The sequence below is a fragment of the Tenrec ecaudatus genome, chromosome X (genome assembly GCF_050624435.1).
Source record: "Tenrec ecaudatus isolate mTenEca1 chromosome X, mTenEca1.hap1, whole genome shotgun sequence".
NCBI lineage: Eukaryota > Metazoa > Chordata > Mammalia > Afrosoricida > Tenrecidae > Tenrec > Tenrec ecaudatus.
The window spans coordinates 147160508-147175687 of record NC_134548.1 but is presented as its reverse complement, the minus strand read 5'-3'; the positions used below and the strand labels follow the sequence as shown (position 1 = coordinate 147175687).

The window sequence follows — 15180 nt, the reverse complement described above, 5'->3', positions numbered from 1 at the left end:
TGATTCACCTGTCAGCTTAGGGGAAAGCATTCCGGTCGTCTGTGGGATGCATTGATTGGAGTTCAGCTAAAAGGGGGAGATTTGCAGAGCTATCCATGGTGAAGTCAGATTTTCTGTTCCCTGGAGGATTTGCCCTTAGTGTATAAATATCTTGTAGGAGGACTTCTCAAACAATGTCAGGAGCCCTGGTGGTCTAGTGGGTTATGCACTGGGCACCTAACCCCAAGGTCAGCCGTTTGAAATCACCAGCTGCTCCCCAGGAGAAAGAGGAGGCTTTCTCCTCCCAGAAAGACTCACAGTCTTGGAAATCCACAAAGGCAGTTCTGTTCTGCACGAGTGTGAATGCACTCGCTGGCAGTGAGTTTTGCTGTTGGAGTTCTGGAACACTCTATAGGTCGATGGGCAACTAAACAGCATTTACGTCTTCTAACCGGTGCTTAATGGAGTGGGTCTGCTGGCCATGGATCCTGCTTGCTTCTTCCCTTTCTCCCACACTGCTGTAACAATGTCAGCTCCGGAAGGCACCCTGGCCTATGATCTCTTTATTTCGTTTTAGCAAAAGTCGTCTGGAAAGGCGCTGTTTCACCTGAGTTGCAGCCATTTAAACCTTGCCGAAAAGGAATACTTTGGATTAGAATTCTGCAGCCATTCTGGAAATAATGTAAGTTGGTTCCATGCTGGGTTCTGCGTGTGTAGCATTGCTTCCAAATACCGTCTGCGGCCAGATAGGTGAGGCTCAAACTCCTGATTGAAAGGAAAAGTCATGAACACCTTCACAAAGGATTGTATTGAATTGTGTATATATATATATCCCCTCCCTATTGTTTACTACAAATCATGCCAAATATTCTTCTGACCCATGCTTATGTTTTGTCACTCTGCGACCTGACTGCCCATCTCTGCTCTCTAGTTTGACTTTCCATAAACGGACCCTCAGCCCACAGAATGAAGACTATTAATCTTTCTGATGATGATTCAGGGGGATCTCCTTTTCCCTCTCTCAGCTCCAGATTCTTCCCAATGGTTCCTCCCTTGTCATATCTGTCACCTGGGCCCCTTTCTGGAAGGACTTCTAGGTTGGCATTTGGAAGCTGTAAGATTCAAATGTGGAGCCAGATGTCTTCATTAGTCTTTGTAGCAACTGAGACTTGTATGTAATACCTCTGTGATCCTACAGGGGCAGGAGAGCGCTGATTCAACTGTCAACAGCAAAGTGTTTGTAGATCAACAACGTTCAATGTCTTTGGAAAAATACAAGGGCCCAGAAGGAGTGTGGTGAAGATATGTCATCCCTGACATTGCAGCTTCTACCTAGTTTTAGAAGTCTAAAGGGTGCTGTTATTTGCTTATTTCCTGTCGACCTTTTCCTGTTAACTGCAAAATAATGATAATAATAACGACAATAAAATGATAAGTGCACTCCATGCCATGTTTTACCAATTGTGTATGCATGTCATTATAGGTTTGGCTGGAACTTCTAAAGCCCATAACAAAGCAAGTGAAAAGTAAGTCTGGAAAATCATTTAAGGAATATAGTTCCCAGCTACAACTTGAAACTCTCTCGGCAATGCCACGTGATTCCTCACCTTAATCTAGCTGGAAAGAAGGGCTTGGATGTATTATTTCAAGCCTTCATAAGTCCAGGAAACTTAGTCATTTAAAAAGTTCATCTCAATGTTGCCCAACACGAAGGAGATCATGCTGCTGGGCCTTTGAGTACATTTGAAGAGCCCTGCCCCTTACGCACGCTGTGGAATGGTTCTGGGAATAAATTTCACATTGTGCATGGCAAATCTTCATGCCTCCTTGGTGTCCAATCGACAATGTCATTTGTTGTCTGCCGGATGATGTTTTATCCCATCCCAGGTATCATCCATTCAGTTGAGTTCAGATTTGAGCGCCCACTATGTAAGAAATCGTTTCTCCCAGCATATGGCAACCGAGGCTAGGGGCTCTTAAATATCACTGTATATTAGGATCACGTGGATTTATTCTTGGGTCTCAAAAACAAACTAGTTGCCAGGTCAGTATGGATGCCGCTGCTGGTTGACCAGTAAGCATTCCACTATCTGCAGCACCCAGGCACCTTAAATAGGGAGCCAGAAACCTGCATTTTTAACAAATTCTGCACTTTGAGAAAAAGTTTCAGAAACACGCTCTCTCGCTGTTTTCTTTGCCTTCATCCTTTCTTTCCATGTTGGTGACTCCCAAAGTCCTGACTGTTACTATCATATGGCCGTCACCTGTCACCAGATTCCTAACAGATCCTCCTGCAACCATCCAACAAAACCTGACCAGATTGTTCTCCTGCTTAAAACCTTTCCATGGCTCCTCCTTGTCCTTAGAATAAAATCCAAATTAATTTCCATGACACACAAAGCTTTTAAAGCGGACTGCTTTTCCACTCTTCTAGTTGGTGGTATTTGGTTTTCTTGCCCCTCCTGAGCTGAAAAATGAATTTCAGGTATGAGATTTAAGATAAAGTATGGGATGCTCAATTATATTGAAAGTTCAGATGAATGGTTCTTCTTTTTTTTTTTTTAGTACAAGTAAATCCCACACGATTGTTGTTTCCAGAAAATTCTAGTGTACTTGTTGCCATTGCATGCCACCAAGTCAATGCTGACGTGCAGTGACCCTGTAAGGCAGAGTAGAACTGTCCCATGAGGTTTCGTAGGCTTTCAGCTTTACAGCAGGTCTTGGCTCCTATGAAACCCCTAGTGGGTTTGAACTGCTGACTTTTCACTCTGTAGCTGAGCACTTAATAATTGTGCCATTAGCACTCTAATTTGACTAGTACTCTTTTGTTTTTGTATGCTAAATCCTTGAGCTCCTCCAAACTGGCCATCGCCCCTCCCCTCTTTGCTTTCCCAGGATCGATGCTTATAGGTAATTACAGTATATACTTCAGTATAAGCTGACCCGAATATCAGCTGAGGCACCTAATTTTACCACAATAACTGCATTAAAAATGTGCTGAAAAACTCGGCTTGTACATGAGTATATACAGTATATGTCTTTAGCATTCACTTTGTGGTCGTGTAACTATCTGTGTTACTATCTCTCTTCTGTCTGACTACGTGCTCTTACTTGCCTTTGTCTTCCCAGTGCCTGTTCAGTACCATGGTCAACACATAACGGCACTCAACAAATATTTACTGAACAAACTGATGTTATCATGTATACACGCCTTTGTTTGCTTCTGATGGAAAAGAAAAATCCAATTATTTTCAAATACAAGTAGATGTGACTGCAAGTAGATTAGGAAACACAGAGGCATCAGCCCATCCTATTTCTCGACCCTTTCATGTAATCCTTCAGACAGGTGCTATTTACCTGTCCCAGCTAGAACTGGGCCCTTCTCTCAGCCAGGATGCAGAATTCCATGTAGCAAGTGGTATACTTTTCTCAATGGGATACTTCTGAGAAGAGGACATAATAGGCTCCCACAGGGACACATTTTTACTAAAACAAACTCCGGCGGGGTGGGGGGGGGCGGAGGGAGAACTTTGCCAATTGTTATCCACAAGGCAACACTTTTTGCATGTGAAAAATTGAAGTGTAAAAGACAAGCCTGTGGGAGGGAATCATGGGGAGGAGGAAAGGTGCATGTGAGTTAGAGAGAGAGAGAGAGAGAGAGAGAGAGAGAGAGAGAGAGAGAGAGAGAGAGAGAGAGAGAACATGTACAGACCTGTAATTATTGTGATGGACATTTAAATAAAACTTATGGAGCTATTGTGTTTTAAGATCCTAAGGAGGTTGTTTTCAAATTTATGGTGAAATTTTTCCCAGTGGACCCCGGACATCTGCGTGAAGAGCTAACAAGGTGATGTACTTAACGTGTGTGTCTGCTGCACGCTATTACCGACGGGTGGTCGTGTTCTCCATTCAACTGGGAAGGGCTTAGATTAGAAGGCTCTTTGGAATTTCTGGCTTTTCGTCACTTTCTGGGCGTTGCAGAGGAGCTGGAGAGAAGAAGGGCCTGGCTAGTCCCCCAGGTGCTAATCTCCCCCAAAGTGGGGATGGCGGCCAAGGGAGTGGTCTCTAAAAGTGGTAGCCGAGGTGCCTGCTTGGGGTTAGACCATGGATTGTAGGAAGGGATCATCTAGTCTAGCTCTCTGGGTTGACAGGCGAGGCAACCTGGGTGCTCACATGACCGGGCTAAGGTCGCAGGAAGCTGGCAGTTACTCTCCCTGAACCTTCCGCCCAGCTGTGTGTCTTCGCCCTGTTTTGTACAGGGGGCTTATGTTCGGAGGGCGTCTTTCCAGAAGCCATTTTGCACCAACCTCCATGTACTTATGTACTTTCTCTCTCTCCATTTGTGAGTTGGATGCAACTTTCCCAGTGAATGTGATACCTGTATTAGTTAACACTACTCACTCATTTCAGTCGGATTTTGAATTGTGACCAAGTTTTATGGAGATAAACTTTCTCCAAAAAAAAAAAGAAACCTCATAGAAAAGGAATTAGAAAATCAATGTGATGATAAATGATTCATCAGCTGTTCAGAGTGAGGATTTTGTATTTCTCGCAGGCAGCTGCCTCCTTCACAGCAAGGGACGTGTCAAATGACATGAAATTTCCTTTCTTGCTTGCTAGGAGCAAAAGGAAATTCACTTTCCCTTTTGCAGCTAAGGCAGATAATTCTCATATGCATCTATATTTGAAAATGGGTAGAAGTTAACCTTCCTTTATCTTTTCCTCCCTCTGATCCATTTAAGAACATTTAACTCTAGTTGGTTATACAGAGATGCCTTGTGTATTGCTAATACATGGTTTTCTGAGAGTGGTGCGCAAACATAATTTTTCTAATTGAATCATTTCTAATGCATTAAGGGAACTCACAATTGGAAGGATTATAATGATGAATGCTTTTGTAAATTGAATAATCACCTACTAATTTACCTGTTTTCCCTAATCTGTACTTTCATCGATCACCTGCAATTAATTTTGATTCACCACATTGCCTTCAAAGCTGAATCAGTAAAAATAAATAGATTAAAAAATTATCCAGATGGAATTGTATTTACAAAAATCCTATCTTCCATAAGACACGGCGAAGAGTAGGCACCCTCAACTGATGTTTTCATGTGTAAATGAACATACTGCAGTCCGCTTGGGGCCATGGCAGAAGGCAGTCAGTGGCCTTCTTCTTTCCACACATCTTTTCAGTAGTTGAGTCACCTTTCATAAGGGCGTCCAAGTGTGATGCCAAAAGTCCCAAATACCCAAGCCAACCCACTGCCATCGAACTTATTCTGACTCAGAGAGACTGGATAGACCAGACTAGAATGCTCCCATAGGGGTTGCAATGGCCCCCATTGAGTTTCCAGTGTAATCTGTACAGAAGCAGAACTTTCGGCCAAGGAGCAGTTGATGGATTCACAACACTGGTCTTTAGGTTATAGGCGATCGCTTTAACCACGTTACCACCAGGGTTCACGTCCCTGGATAGCAATATTCATTGTCTTGGTCCCTAATGAGCCTTTGGTGAAAAAAGGACTTAGTTCTACCCAAACCAAAAAAATAAAAACCTAAACTCACTGTCATTGAGTCAATGCTGACTCATAGTGCCCCACCCCCCGCCATGGGTTTCTGAGACTTGAACTCTTTACGGCAGTAGAAAGCCCAGTGTTCCTTCTGCAGAGCTGCTGATGGTTTCGAACTGCTGACCACAGATTGCAGCCCAACAGCATAACCACTATACCACCAGGGTTACCAAAGAAACATTACTTGGATGCCTACTCTGTTTGTTCTTGTTTTCTTAAACATCATTTTAGTGCAACGATATAAAGATAGTAAAGGTCATTTAGCATCCATCGCCCTGCTGGCCTCTGGTCATAGACAGAGGGTGGTCCAGGCAAAAGGATAAAACCATAGCCTCAAGTTCTTGGTTTCTGAAATGGTCTTTAGGAGAGGGGCAACCTTGGATTCGATGGCAAACCTGAATTCCATGTATAATTTCACTCTCTTGCGTGACCTGATCAAATCCAAATCACCTAACCTCTCTCTTTCCATAGTTATGAAATGGGGTGCTCATTCTGTCCTGCCAACCTTGCCAGTTGGTATGTCAATGATTATCGGGTGACATTTAGTAAACAGAGCAGTGCAGGCCTCGGAGGAAGATTCCTTCTTGCTGAATCTCCTAGGCTTTTTAGTTGCATCTGTGGTTTGCTACGAGGCCAGCCCCCTCAAGCTGGTGAGTGGATTTGGCCAGGGTGATTTCTAATGTTGTCAGAGCTGCCAAAGTTTTGGGTGAGTCGAGCTGAGGTCTGGGGAGGCAGTGGGCTGGGCAGCTTGGGGCTGAAGCAAAGAGTCCCCCCCGCAAAAAACAAAAAGCCATCTACCTCACTGGAGCTGCCCTTTCTTTCTTTAATCTGCTTGGATGTGGGAGGAGGGAAATGCTTCTTCTGGCCCCTGTTTCTTTTCTCAGAGGTTTTTCCACCTGCTTTTCAGGTATCTCTTTACTCTTCAAATCAAGAAGGATTTGGCCCTCGGAAGGCTGCCCTGCAGTGACACGTGCGCAGCGTTGATGGTGTCTCACATCTTACAATGTAAGTGGTCAGTGTCTGTCTGGGGGCTATCAGCATGTGGAGAACCAAGGAAAGAGCCGAGCATCCATGAAAGGTCCGTGTCTGGACTTCCAGGGCAGAAAAAGCCTGAAAAAGATCTCGAGAAAGCGAATGGTCCGGCAGAAAGAAGCCGCCCATTGCAATCCCTAAACCCTTCTCTCCTGCCTTCTGGCTGCTGCAGCCTTGAATGTAATCCTGCCCCCCCCTCCCCCCCGTCTCAAGCCTAAATTGCCTCATCTTAAAGACAGTGACAGGAACACCTTCTCATAGAGCGCTTGTGTGGATGAAAAATGGATTCCAGCCCCCAGTCCATTGCAGGGTGCCCCCTCAGAGCCAACCTCCATTGAACTCCCTCAGACCGAGTGCAGTGGAAAGTGGATCATTGCAGATAGTGGCTGGTTATCACTGGTTTCTTCTGTGGACTCACTTATAACTTGTTCTAGTTTTGCTTAGTGTTCTGCTGTCTCTCAGACTGGGCTTTTCCTGTGTTGGGTTTTGTTGGCCTGGCTGGGGCTGTCCGTATGATTTCCTTGATTTGACATCCAGGATAGGGAACTCAATAGAGACAGCAACCAGATGATTAGTTCCTTAGGGTTATGACAGGAGAAGCTGAGGGGGAATGGGGAGCGAGTAATAATGGGTGTGAGACTGAAGACAATGTTCTAACAAAGGAAAGGCCGATAAAGGAGAAGGGAAAGCAAAGGTGGGCTGTGTAGTAGCTTACCTTGTGGAATATAACATCGATGATCTGACATGAAAACCCCCACTAACTCCCAATAAAATATGTCTGTTTAAGAAAGGTCAGTGCTCCTGTGCTTGCAGCTCAGTCCAGCTTCCCTCTCCCACCGCTCCGGGCTTGGCTCACCGGGAACTGGTTTGGGTGAATCCAGACACGGACTTTTCCAGGCAGGCCCCCACACCCTCTGTTACCCTGAGGATACATCTCTGATGAGTGTCCTCTGCCATACACTGTCATGTTGGATGCAATCTCTGTGTGACTCTGTATCGTGTGTACAGCAGGTGGAGAGAGGCTAAAATGGAAAACGGCCCCAGGCATCTATTAGCATTTCCCTAGGCCCTAGCAGTGGAGTAGTTGCAGGAGACTGAGTACCAGAGAAAGAGGCCTGCGGAAGAGTGGGGGCCACACTAGGGAGATGGTGACGCTGGGCAGGCCAAGCAGCGCACAAGCTAGGCTGCTCCTGGGATGTTAAAGGCAGGCCTGGGCTATCTGGAGATAGTATCGCTGCTTGTACGGGTAGCTGGCCTTTCTCTCTCTCCTAGAGAGGCCTCCCCAGGAGAGGCTGCTTCTTCCTAGTTCTGTAGAATCCTCAGTTTCTATTTGACCTCTGCCCCTTCCTTCCCGAGAGTCCAGAAAAAGGTGGGACCATGTTGAAATCAGAGTCCATTATGAACCCCTTGCCTGGGACCGATGGTGAGACTCCCAGGACCACAGGAAGGCATGGGGCATGAAAGCAACCGTCATCAGAGAAGCCTTACGGAGGGGGAGACTTTTGTGCGGGGCCTAGGTCGCACAGGTATTGGATAGGTAGTGATGGGCGGGAAACAACACGAAGACAATGGTGTGGTGGGAAACCATGCAGTAGAGTTCACAGATAAGGTCTGTTTAGGGGAGAAGGTGAAACCAAAGCATCATTTTGAAGACCCTTGAATGCCAAGGACATTAGGCACATTTCATGTACTTGGTACTGGCAGGAAGGAACAGAGGACACGGCAGGTACAGATAACAGTGCTGGACGAGCTGACCCTGTCCTTGAACTGCTAACAGCCTGATTGCAGTCAGGAACCTGGACCTCCCCACCCCACTCGCCCCTGGCCTCTGAGGGAGGAGCCCAATGTTATTCTGAACCGTTCCAACATTCTCGATTTGCGAAATCTTTAGTGACTATTTCAGGCGTAGCACAAAGCCCTCCAACTTTTCGGGAAGATATTTGCTTCCTCAAACAGGTTTTGCCATGGAAATTCAATACCTTACTTTTTAGAGGTAGAGAATGAAGGTGGTGCTGTGTTTGCTTTTGATAGTGGTTCAGGATAAGAATGCAATGATTCCATTTTAGTGTATGTGCTACCGAAGCCAGCCCAAGAATGCAATGTTTCAAGGGGTTAGTTCTTCACAGGTGATTCAGATAAGTGTCTCTGTTGGACTGGATTGCAAGCAGGATACAACCAAACTCCTCAGGCATGCCTTCATTTATCCATTCATCCAGTCATATTTGTGGGTGTCTGCCATGGTCCAGGCAGGCAAGGATCTCCATATTCTGACATTCTCATCTTCAGAAGTCTGCTCTAGCCACATACTGTTAACCATTGCGGTGGGGTCTGTGGTGGCCCTGCAGGACGGACTAGAAATGGGAAAGGTATTCCAACTCTATTCTTCATTTTCAAATTGCTTTGGCTTATTCTGGATTGTGTGCATTTCCATATAAATTTTAGAATCATTTGTCAATTTCCAAACAAGCTTGCTGGGATTATGATAGGGATTGCATTGAATTCATAGATGCATTTGGGAAGAACTGACATTTTAGCAATATTTTCTTCTAATCCATAAACATGAAATGATCTTCCATTTATTTTAATATAAAAATTTTCTCTCAGCAATGTTTTGCTTTATTCCTAAGTATTCTATTGATTTTTATGCTCATGTAAGTAGAACTGCTTCTTAATTTCATTCTTGGATAGTTAATTCCTATGCAAATGCAACTACTGTTCATATATTCGTCTTTAAAGGAGCCCCGATAGCACAGTGGCCAAGCCCTCTGCTGCTAACCAAAGGGTTGGTGATCCCAACACACCATTGCCTCTGGCGGAGTACAGACCGTTCCCATGGAGAGTACAGCCTTGGCCGCCCTTGAAGGGGTTCCAGGCTGCACTCCTCTCCTAGCCCCTCTCCCTGGGTGGTAGTGGACCGGTTTCATCTCTGCTCACTTGTTTAACTTCTTTAGTAGCTCAAAGAAGATTGCTTTAAATACAAGCTCATTTTAATTTGTGTCCTCCTTCTTAACATACAGTGCCTCTAATCCTGCCTCATCACTAGCATAGCAGTTGGGAGGTACAGCACCTAGGGTTATTAGAGCAGATGCCCAAAAGGACGATGCTTGCCTGACCCCGAGAACCGTGACCCAGCTGACTCGACATGTACTTTGGACCGAATCCAATCTTTAAGTTACTATGCCCAGGAATCCACTGGATGGAACACAATATATGCCTCGTCCTATTGTTGCACATACCATTTCCCTGAAAATAAGACAGTGTCTTATATTAATTTTTGCTCCCAAAGATGCTCTAGGTCTTATTTTCAGGGGATATCTTATTTTCCCATGAAGAAGAATACGGTACATATTTATTGTTGAACGACAAAAAAGGAAATTTATTGCCTGTATACGGTACAGTAGTAGTTGTCATCACAAACCAGCATAACCAGACAAACTGAATCCTACAGTATTAAGAATTTCTTGCTACTACCATTATGTCCATGTACAACAATCTATGGTACATTTACTCATAATCTATGGTACATTTACTTGCACTTCCTGTCTGCTCCACTTGCACTGCAGCCAACAGTGAGCTGCGCGGTGGTGCCCACCTCTACGGTCCAGAGTCCAGAGGTACAGTAGCTTGGGGGGGGGCGTATTATCAGGCACACCTTATGTTCGTGGAGGTCTTATTTTCGGGGATGCCCTATATTTCAGCGAGAGGCAAAACTGTAAGTAGGTATTATTTTCGGGGATGCCTTATATTTCAGCGAGAGGCAAAATTGTAAGTAGGTATTATTTTTGGGGATGCCTTATATTTCAGCGAGAGGCAGAACTGTAAGTAGGTCTTATTTTCAGAGGATGTCTTACTTTCGGGGAAACACTGTACTTATTAGTTTTGGTATTGTTTTAAAGCCAAATTTGAACTGGGCAATAGTTTACAGAGCAAGTCAATTTTCCATCTAGACATCTACATACATACATAAGTATATATATATATATATATGTGTGTGTGTGTCTATATATATATATATCATGCCATTGATTGGAACCACCACAATGTAATATAATTTATGTTCATTCCACCTTCTATTTTCTGCTTTCATCCCTCCTTAGTTCCTAACCTTTCTGGTCTTTGCCCTTGGGGACACACTGTTTTTTTGATCTAAAATGATGGTGATTCTAAGGAGTGTATACCTTCCTAGTGTCATTGTGTCCTTCCTATAGTCATCCATCGTTTGGCGGCACATTGAGCCACTAGAGCAAGGTTGGCAATCTCAGGGTAGTTTTAAGATTTCTGTGTTTGGTTCTTTAAGGCTTTCTACGTACAGGATCATATTGATTACAACTAAACAGTTTTATTTTTCCTTCTCACTATGAATTCCTTTTGGAACTTCCTTTCTGTTCCTAGTTTGTTGACAGTTAACATTCATGGGTATTGGATTTTTCCTCAAGGCCCTTTCTGCATCTATTGAGATGATTGTGTGTGAGTGGACGTGGGTATATATTTCTAATCAATGAATATAGTGTATTGCATTGTCTGGTTTTCCTAAGTTGAACTTACCTTGCTTTTCTTTGATAACTCTCACTTGGCCATGGTATATAGTCTTTTTAATATAGTGCTGGATTTGATTCCTAGTATTTTGTGCTAATATTTTTATCTTTATATTCATGAGGAATATTGATCAGAACTTTTCTTGTGATGTGTTTCTATGACATTGGTGTCAGGGTAATACTGGCTGTCGAGGAGGAGTTGGGAAGTGTGTCCTTCCCTTCTATTTCCTGAAAGAGTTTGTGAATAGCTGGATATTTGCTATAATTCATTGGTGAGACCATCTGGGTTTGATTGCATTTTAATAGGATATGTGCACATTTATTAGAAATGGTAAAGTAAACAAAGAGACTTTTACTTTTATCTCTGAAGGTGTTCATTATGTGAATATTTTATTATAACATAAAAAAGGTTAAAAAAAAGAGTGTTCTCACAATTCTGGAAAACAAAAGTCTAAAATTAATGTTCATGGTTCCAGCGGGAAATTGCGTCTTTGTCTTAACCAGTTTCTGGTGGCTGTTGGCATTCCTTGGTCGATGTCCTTTTCTCTCTAATGTCTTGATATAACCTTCTCCTCAATGTCTCTGTGTTGAATCTCCTTCTATCTTGGCCTAATGAGGATACATATGAGTGCCTTTTTCTGTATGTTTATTTTATTTTTTAAAGTTTTTAAATTTTAAGTGAATTACATGGGGCATACATTTCAAATAATCATTTTTTATTCAGTAATTTCAACAAATTTTAGGAAATTTCCCAATAGTTTAACCTATGTACCCTCCCTCCGTTTTTTCTCTTCTCTATCTTGTAGATTATTATCATCCCCATTCACTCAAATTAACACCTGTCCACCTTTTAGCATGAGATTGCTTTTCAGAGCCACCGAGATAAAAGAGGATAATATCTTCATCTCAGTGCTGTAGATGTACTGATTTCTGCTAAGTCAATTTTTCCCAAGAGATGAAAATCCCAGGTTCCAGGAATTAGAAGATGGACATCTGGGGCGGAGAGGGGTGGTGGTGAGATTTTTTCAACGATCACTCACCACCTCGTCATGATTTCTGAGACTTCATTTCCAATTATTTTCCATATTATATGTACAATCCACAAATAAAATAGGAATAAACCAATAACTTAAATATTTTAAAATAGAGAGAAAACCAAAGGTGACAGCTTTTCAAATTTTCTGGTGTCTTTACTTCTCAGATCTAACCATTGGTCTGAGTGGTCAGAGGAGAGGGAGAAGGAACATACAAATGGACTGTGATTCTTGGGTCACACACAAGCTCATTGCAAAACAAACCAAAACAAAATTCTGAAGGCACATTTCTTGATGAGTTAAGAGAAACAGGTTTTGTTAGTTTTAAAAAGACAAGGGAATATTTTTGGTTTAAGGTTTAGAGGTTTTCTCAGGGCAATAGTTTCAGAGGTCCATCCAGCTTTGATGGCTCCAGGAAGTATCTAATATATGTGAGAATTTGAAATAATGTCCCTGTCTTTTTATTGATTGGGATCAATACATATATTAAATCATTCCATAGTTCAATCACGTCCAGTAGAATTGTGCATTTGCTGCCACAATCCATTTCCAAACATTCTTTTTCTATATGGACGCCTCTTCATGATCAGTCCTTCACCCATCCCCCACCTCTGTGCCCTCTTTCTTGCCAAAACCCTTATTCCACTTGCTGACTCTATAGGTTAATCAATCCTGGTTTCATATACCAAGAAATGAAAGAAAAAAAACACACCCATATACTGCAAGTTTAAGAGGGTGACCCCAATGACATGACACTTCTGAGCTACCCCCTAATGTGCACAATCCAAAACACCATGCAAAACAACACAACCCCAAAATACATACAATTTTGGAAACCAGATCAGGTCCAGCGTGCATCCTTGGGACAATCTGCTGACTAGTGTAACTGTACAAGTCAGGCTTCTGCCTTTGACCATCTGTACTCAACTCACCAAGGCACTCTGTTTAGTGGCCACTCTCCTCCTATCCCTCAACTATGGATAGTGGGAGTTCACTGGAGGCTTACGAACTTCCTCTATCGTTCCACCCCTGAATCTTGTATCCTGCTACACTACCAAACCTCCTTCATTGTTTCCAATAATCCTTTTGTGGATGCCTTAGGAATCTCAATAAATAAAATAGCATCTGCAAACAGTGAAAAGCATTTTTGTCCTCTTGATAAAAAATCTACCATAAACTTTTTGATAAAAATGTTCAGTGATGGTAGCCGGGCACCATCCAGTTCTCCTGGTCTCCTTGAAAAAGAGGCCTTTGTTCACGGAGGCAACTGGCCTCATATTCCACTTCCTCTTCCTGACTCGCCTTTTTCTCACACCCCAGAAAATTGCGAAGTGTTGTGGTTTTGACACCTCTTGTATATGTTTCAGACCCCAGACACTATCAATTGAACTCAGAGGTAGCGCTTTGGAGGTCATTCTTGCTCCTAGCAATCCTACATACAACAGCAGAACACGCTGCCTTGTCTGACATGATCCTTACAGCTGGCACTCTGAATACGTCCATTGTTGCAACCACTGCATCCAGCTCTTTTTTTTTTCATGCCCCTCAGCTTTACCAAGCATGCCATCTATCTCCAGTGATTGGCCTCTTCTGATAACACATCCAAAGTAGGGGAGACAGACTCTTACCATCTTCACTTCTAAGGAACATTTTGTACTTCTTCCAAGACAGACGTGTTCCTTCTTCTAGTGGTTCCTTCTTTGCCAAGGCCATAAATTAGAGGCGTCAGTTCTTTGGTTGTCCGTATTCGTTGCCCAGCTTTTGCATGCATATGAGACAATTGCAAATACCATAGCTTGGATCAGAAACACTGAAAAGCTGGGATTCGGCTTATACACAGGTCAGTGGTACCCCAGCGAGGTGTAACATCTCGCCAGTGATTGCTGTTCCTCCGCTGTTCATTCAAAGTCCCGCTGACACTGCAGGGCTTTGAATGTTTGTTTACTCACATCTAACCAATCAGAGCCGTCCTATGATGTGGACGGCTCCAATTTGGGGAAGTATCCGTAATGATTCACTTACTCCGGCAGCTGAACTGGTAAGGATGTGTCTGTTGATGCGCTCCGTCTCTCCTCTCTGGTGTCTGTGTTAATTCACATCCTGCATTTCCCACCCTAGGCTTATACTAGAGCCAATCAGTTTTTCTGGTTTCCCAGGTAATAATTAGGTACCTCAGCTTATACTCGGGTCGGCTCATATTCGATTATATACGGTAATTTTTCCCCATTTCAGATTCTGTATTTGTTTCAAATGGTAACAAAAAGTTAAAGACATGCTTACTATTTATTTATTTATCTGTTTATCTATGTATTTATTTATATCACTTGTTCAGATCCTTTCCCGTTTGTTTGTTCTTTTTAATCTTCAAATTCTTTAGAGTACATACTGAAAAGAATTTGAAAAAATTATTTTATAAATTAATATGGCTTTATGATTATACCAAAGCTAAAATGCTTTTCTTCGATGCTGTGCAAATGCATACACCATGTGTTTTCAATAAAGGTCAGAAGCACTTTAATGCACAAAACGACACTTTGACTTTTTAACTGTCTTTCAGCGTCAGATTTGCTGAGTGCAGTATGTTGTAATGGCTTTCTCCATACGCACTAATTGTACACCCAAGGACATTGAAATCCTTGACAACGTCCCTCTTTTCTCCATTCATCATTGTTTATCGGTCCAGTTGTGAAGTTTTTTTTTCCTTTTTTAAAATGAAATTTGTATTGTGACTTAGGTAGGGGACGATTCCATTTCAGACCATCAACTGCATCGATCAGTTCAAACCCTCCTCTCCTCCCGACCCCCACACTGGTATCTCTTCTCCCTCTTATGGTTTTCTATCCTTCCTTTCTCCTAAGCCTTTCTCTGTCAATCTTCTCCAGCAGTTCTCAACCTGTGGGTCGTGACCGCCTGTGACAATGATGAAGTAACAACGAAAATAATTTGATGGTTGGGGGTCACCACCACATGAGGAACTGTATGAAAGGGTCTGATTTTTGCCCCTTCATTTTAGTGGGAATCCACACTGGA

At 43.0% G+C, this 15180-nt stretch overlaps 1 protein-coding gene across 1 annotated transcript in view; it reads left to right on the top strand.

Moving 5' to 3' along the window:
• FRMD7 (FERM domain containing 7) overlaps window positions 1-15180 on the top strand; it is a 70186-nt gene that overhangs the window by 36805 nt on the left and 18201 nt on the right. The window contains exons 2-5 of the mRNA XM_075538472.1: window positions 557-661; window positions 1463-1505; window positions 3748-3826; window positions 6457-6554. Coding sequence (XP_075394587.1) covers window positions 557-661; window positions 1463-1505; window positions 3748-3826; window positions 6457-6554 — 325 coding nt within the window. The remainder of the gene's footprint in view (window positions 1-556; window positions 662-1462; window positions 1506-3747; window positions 3827-6456; window positions 6555-15180) is intronic.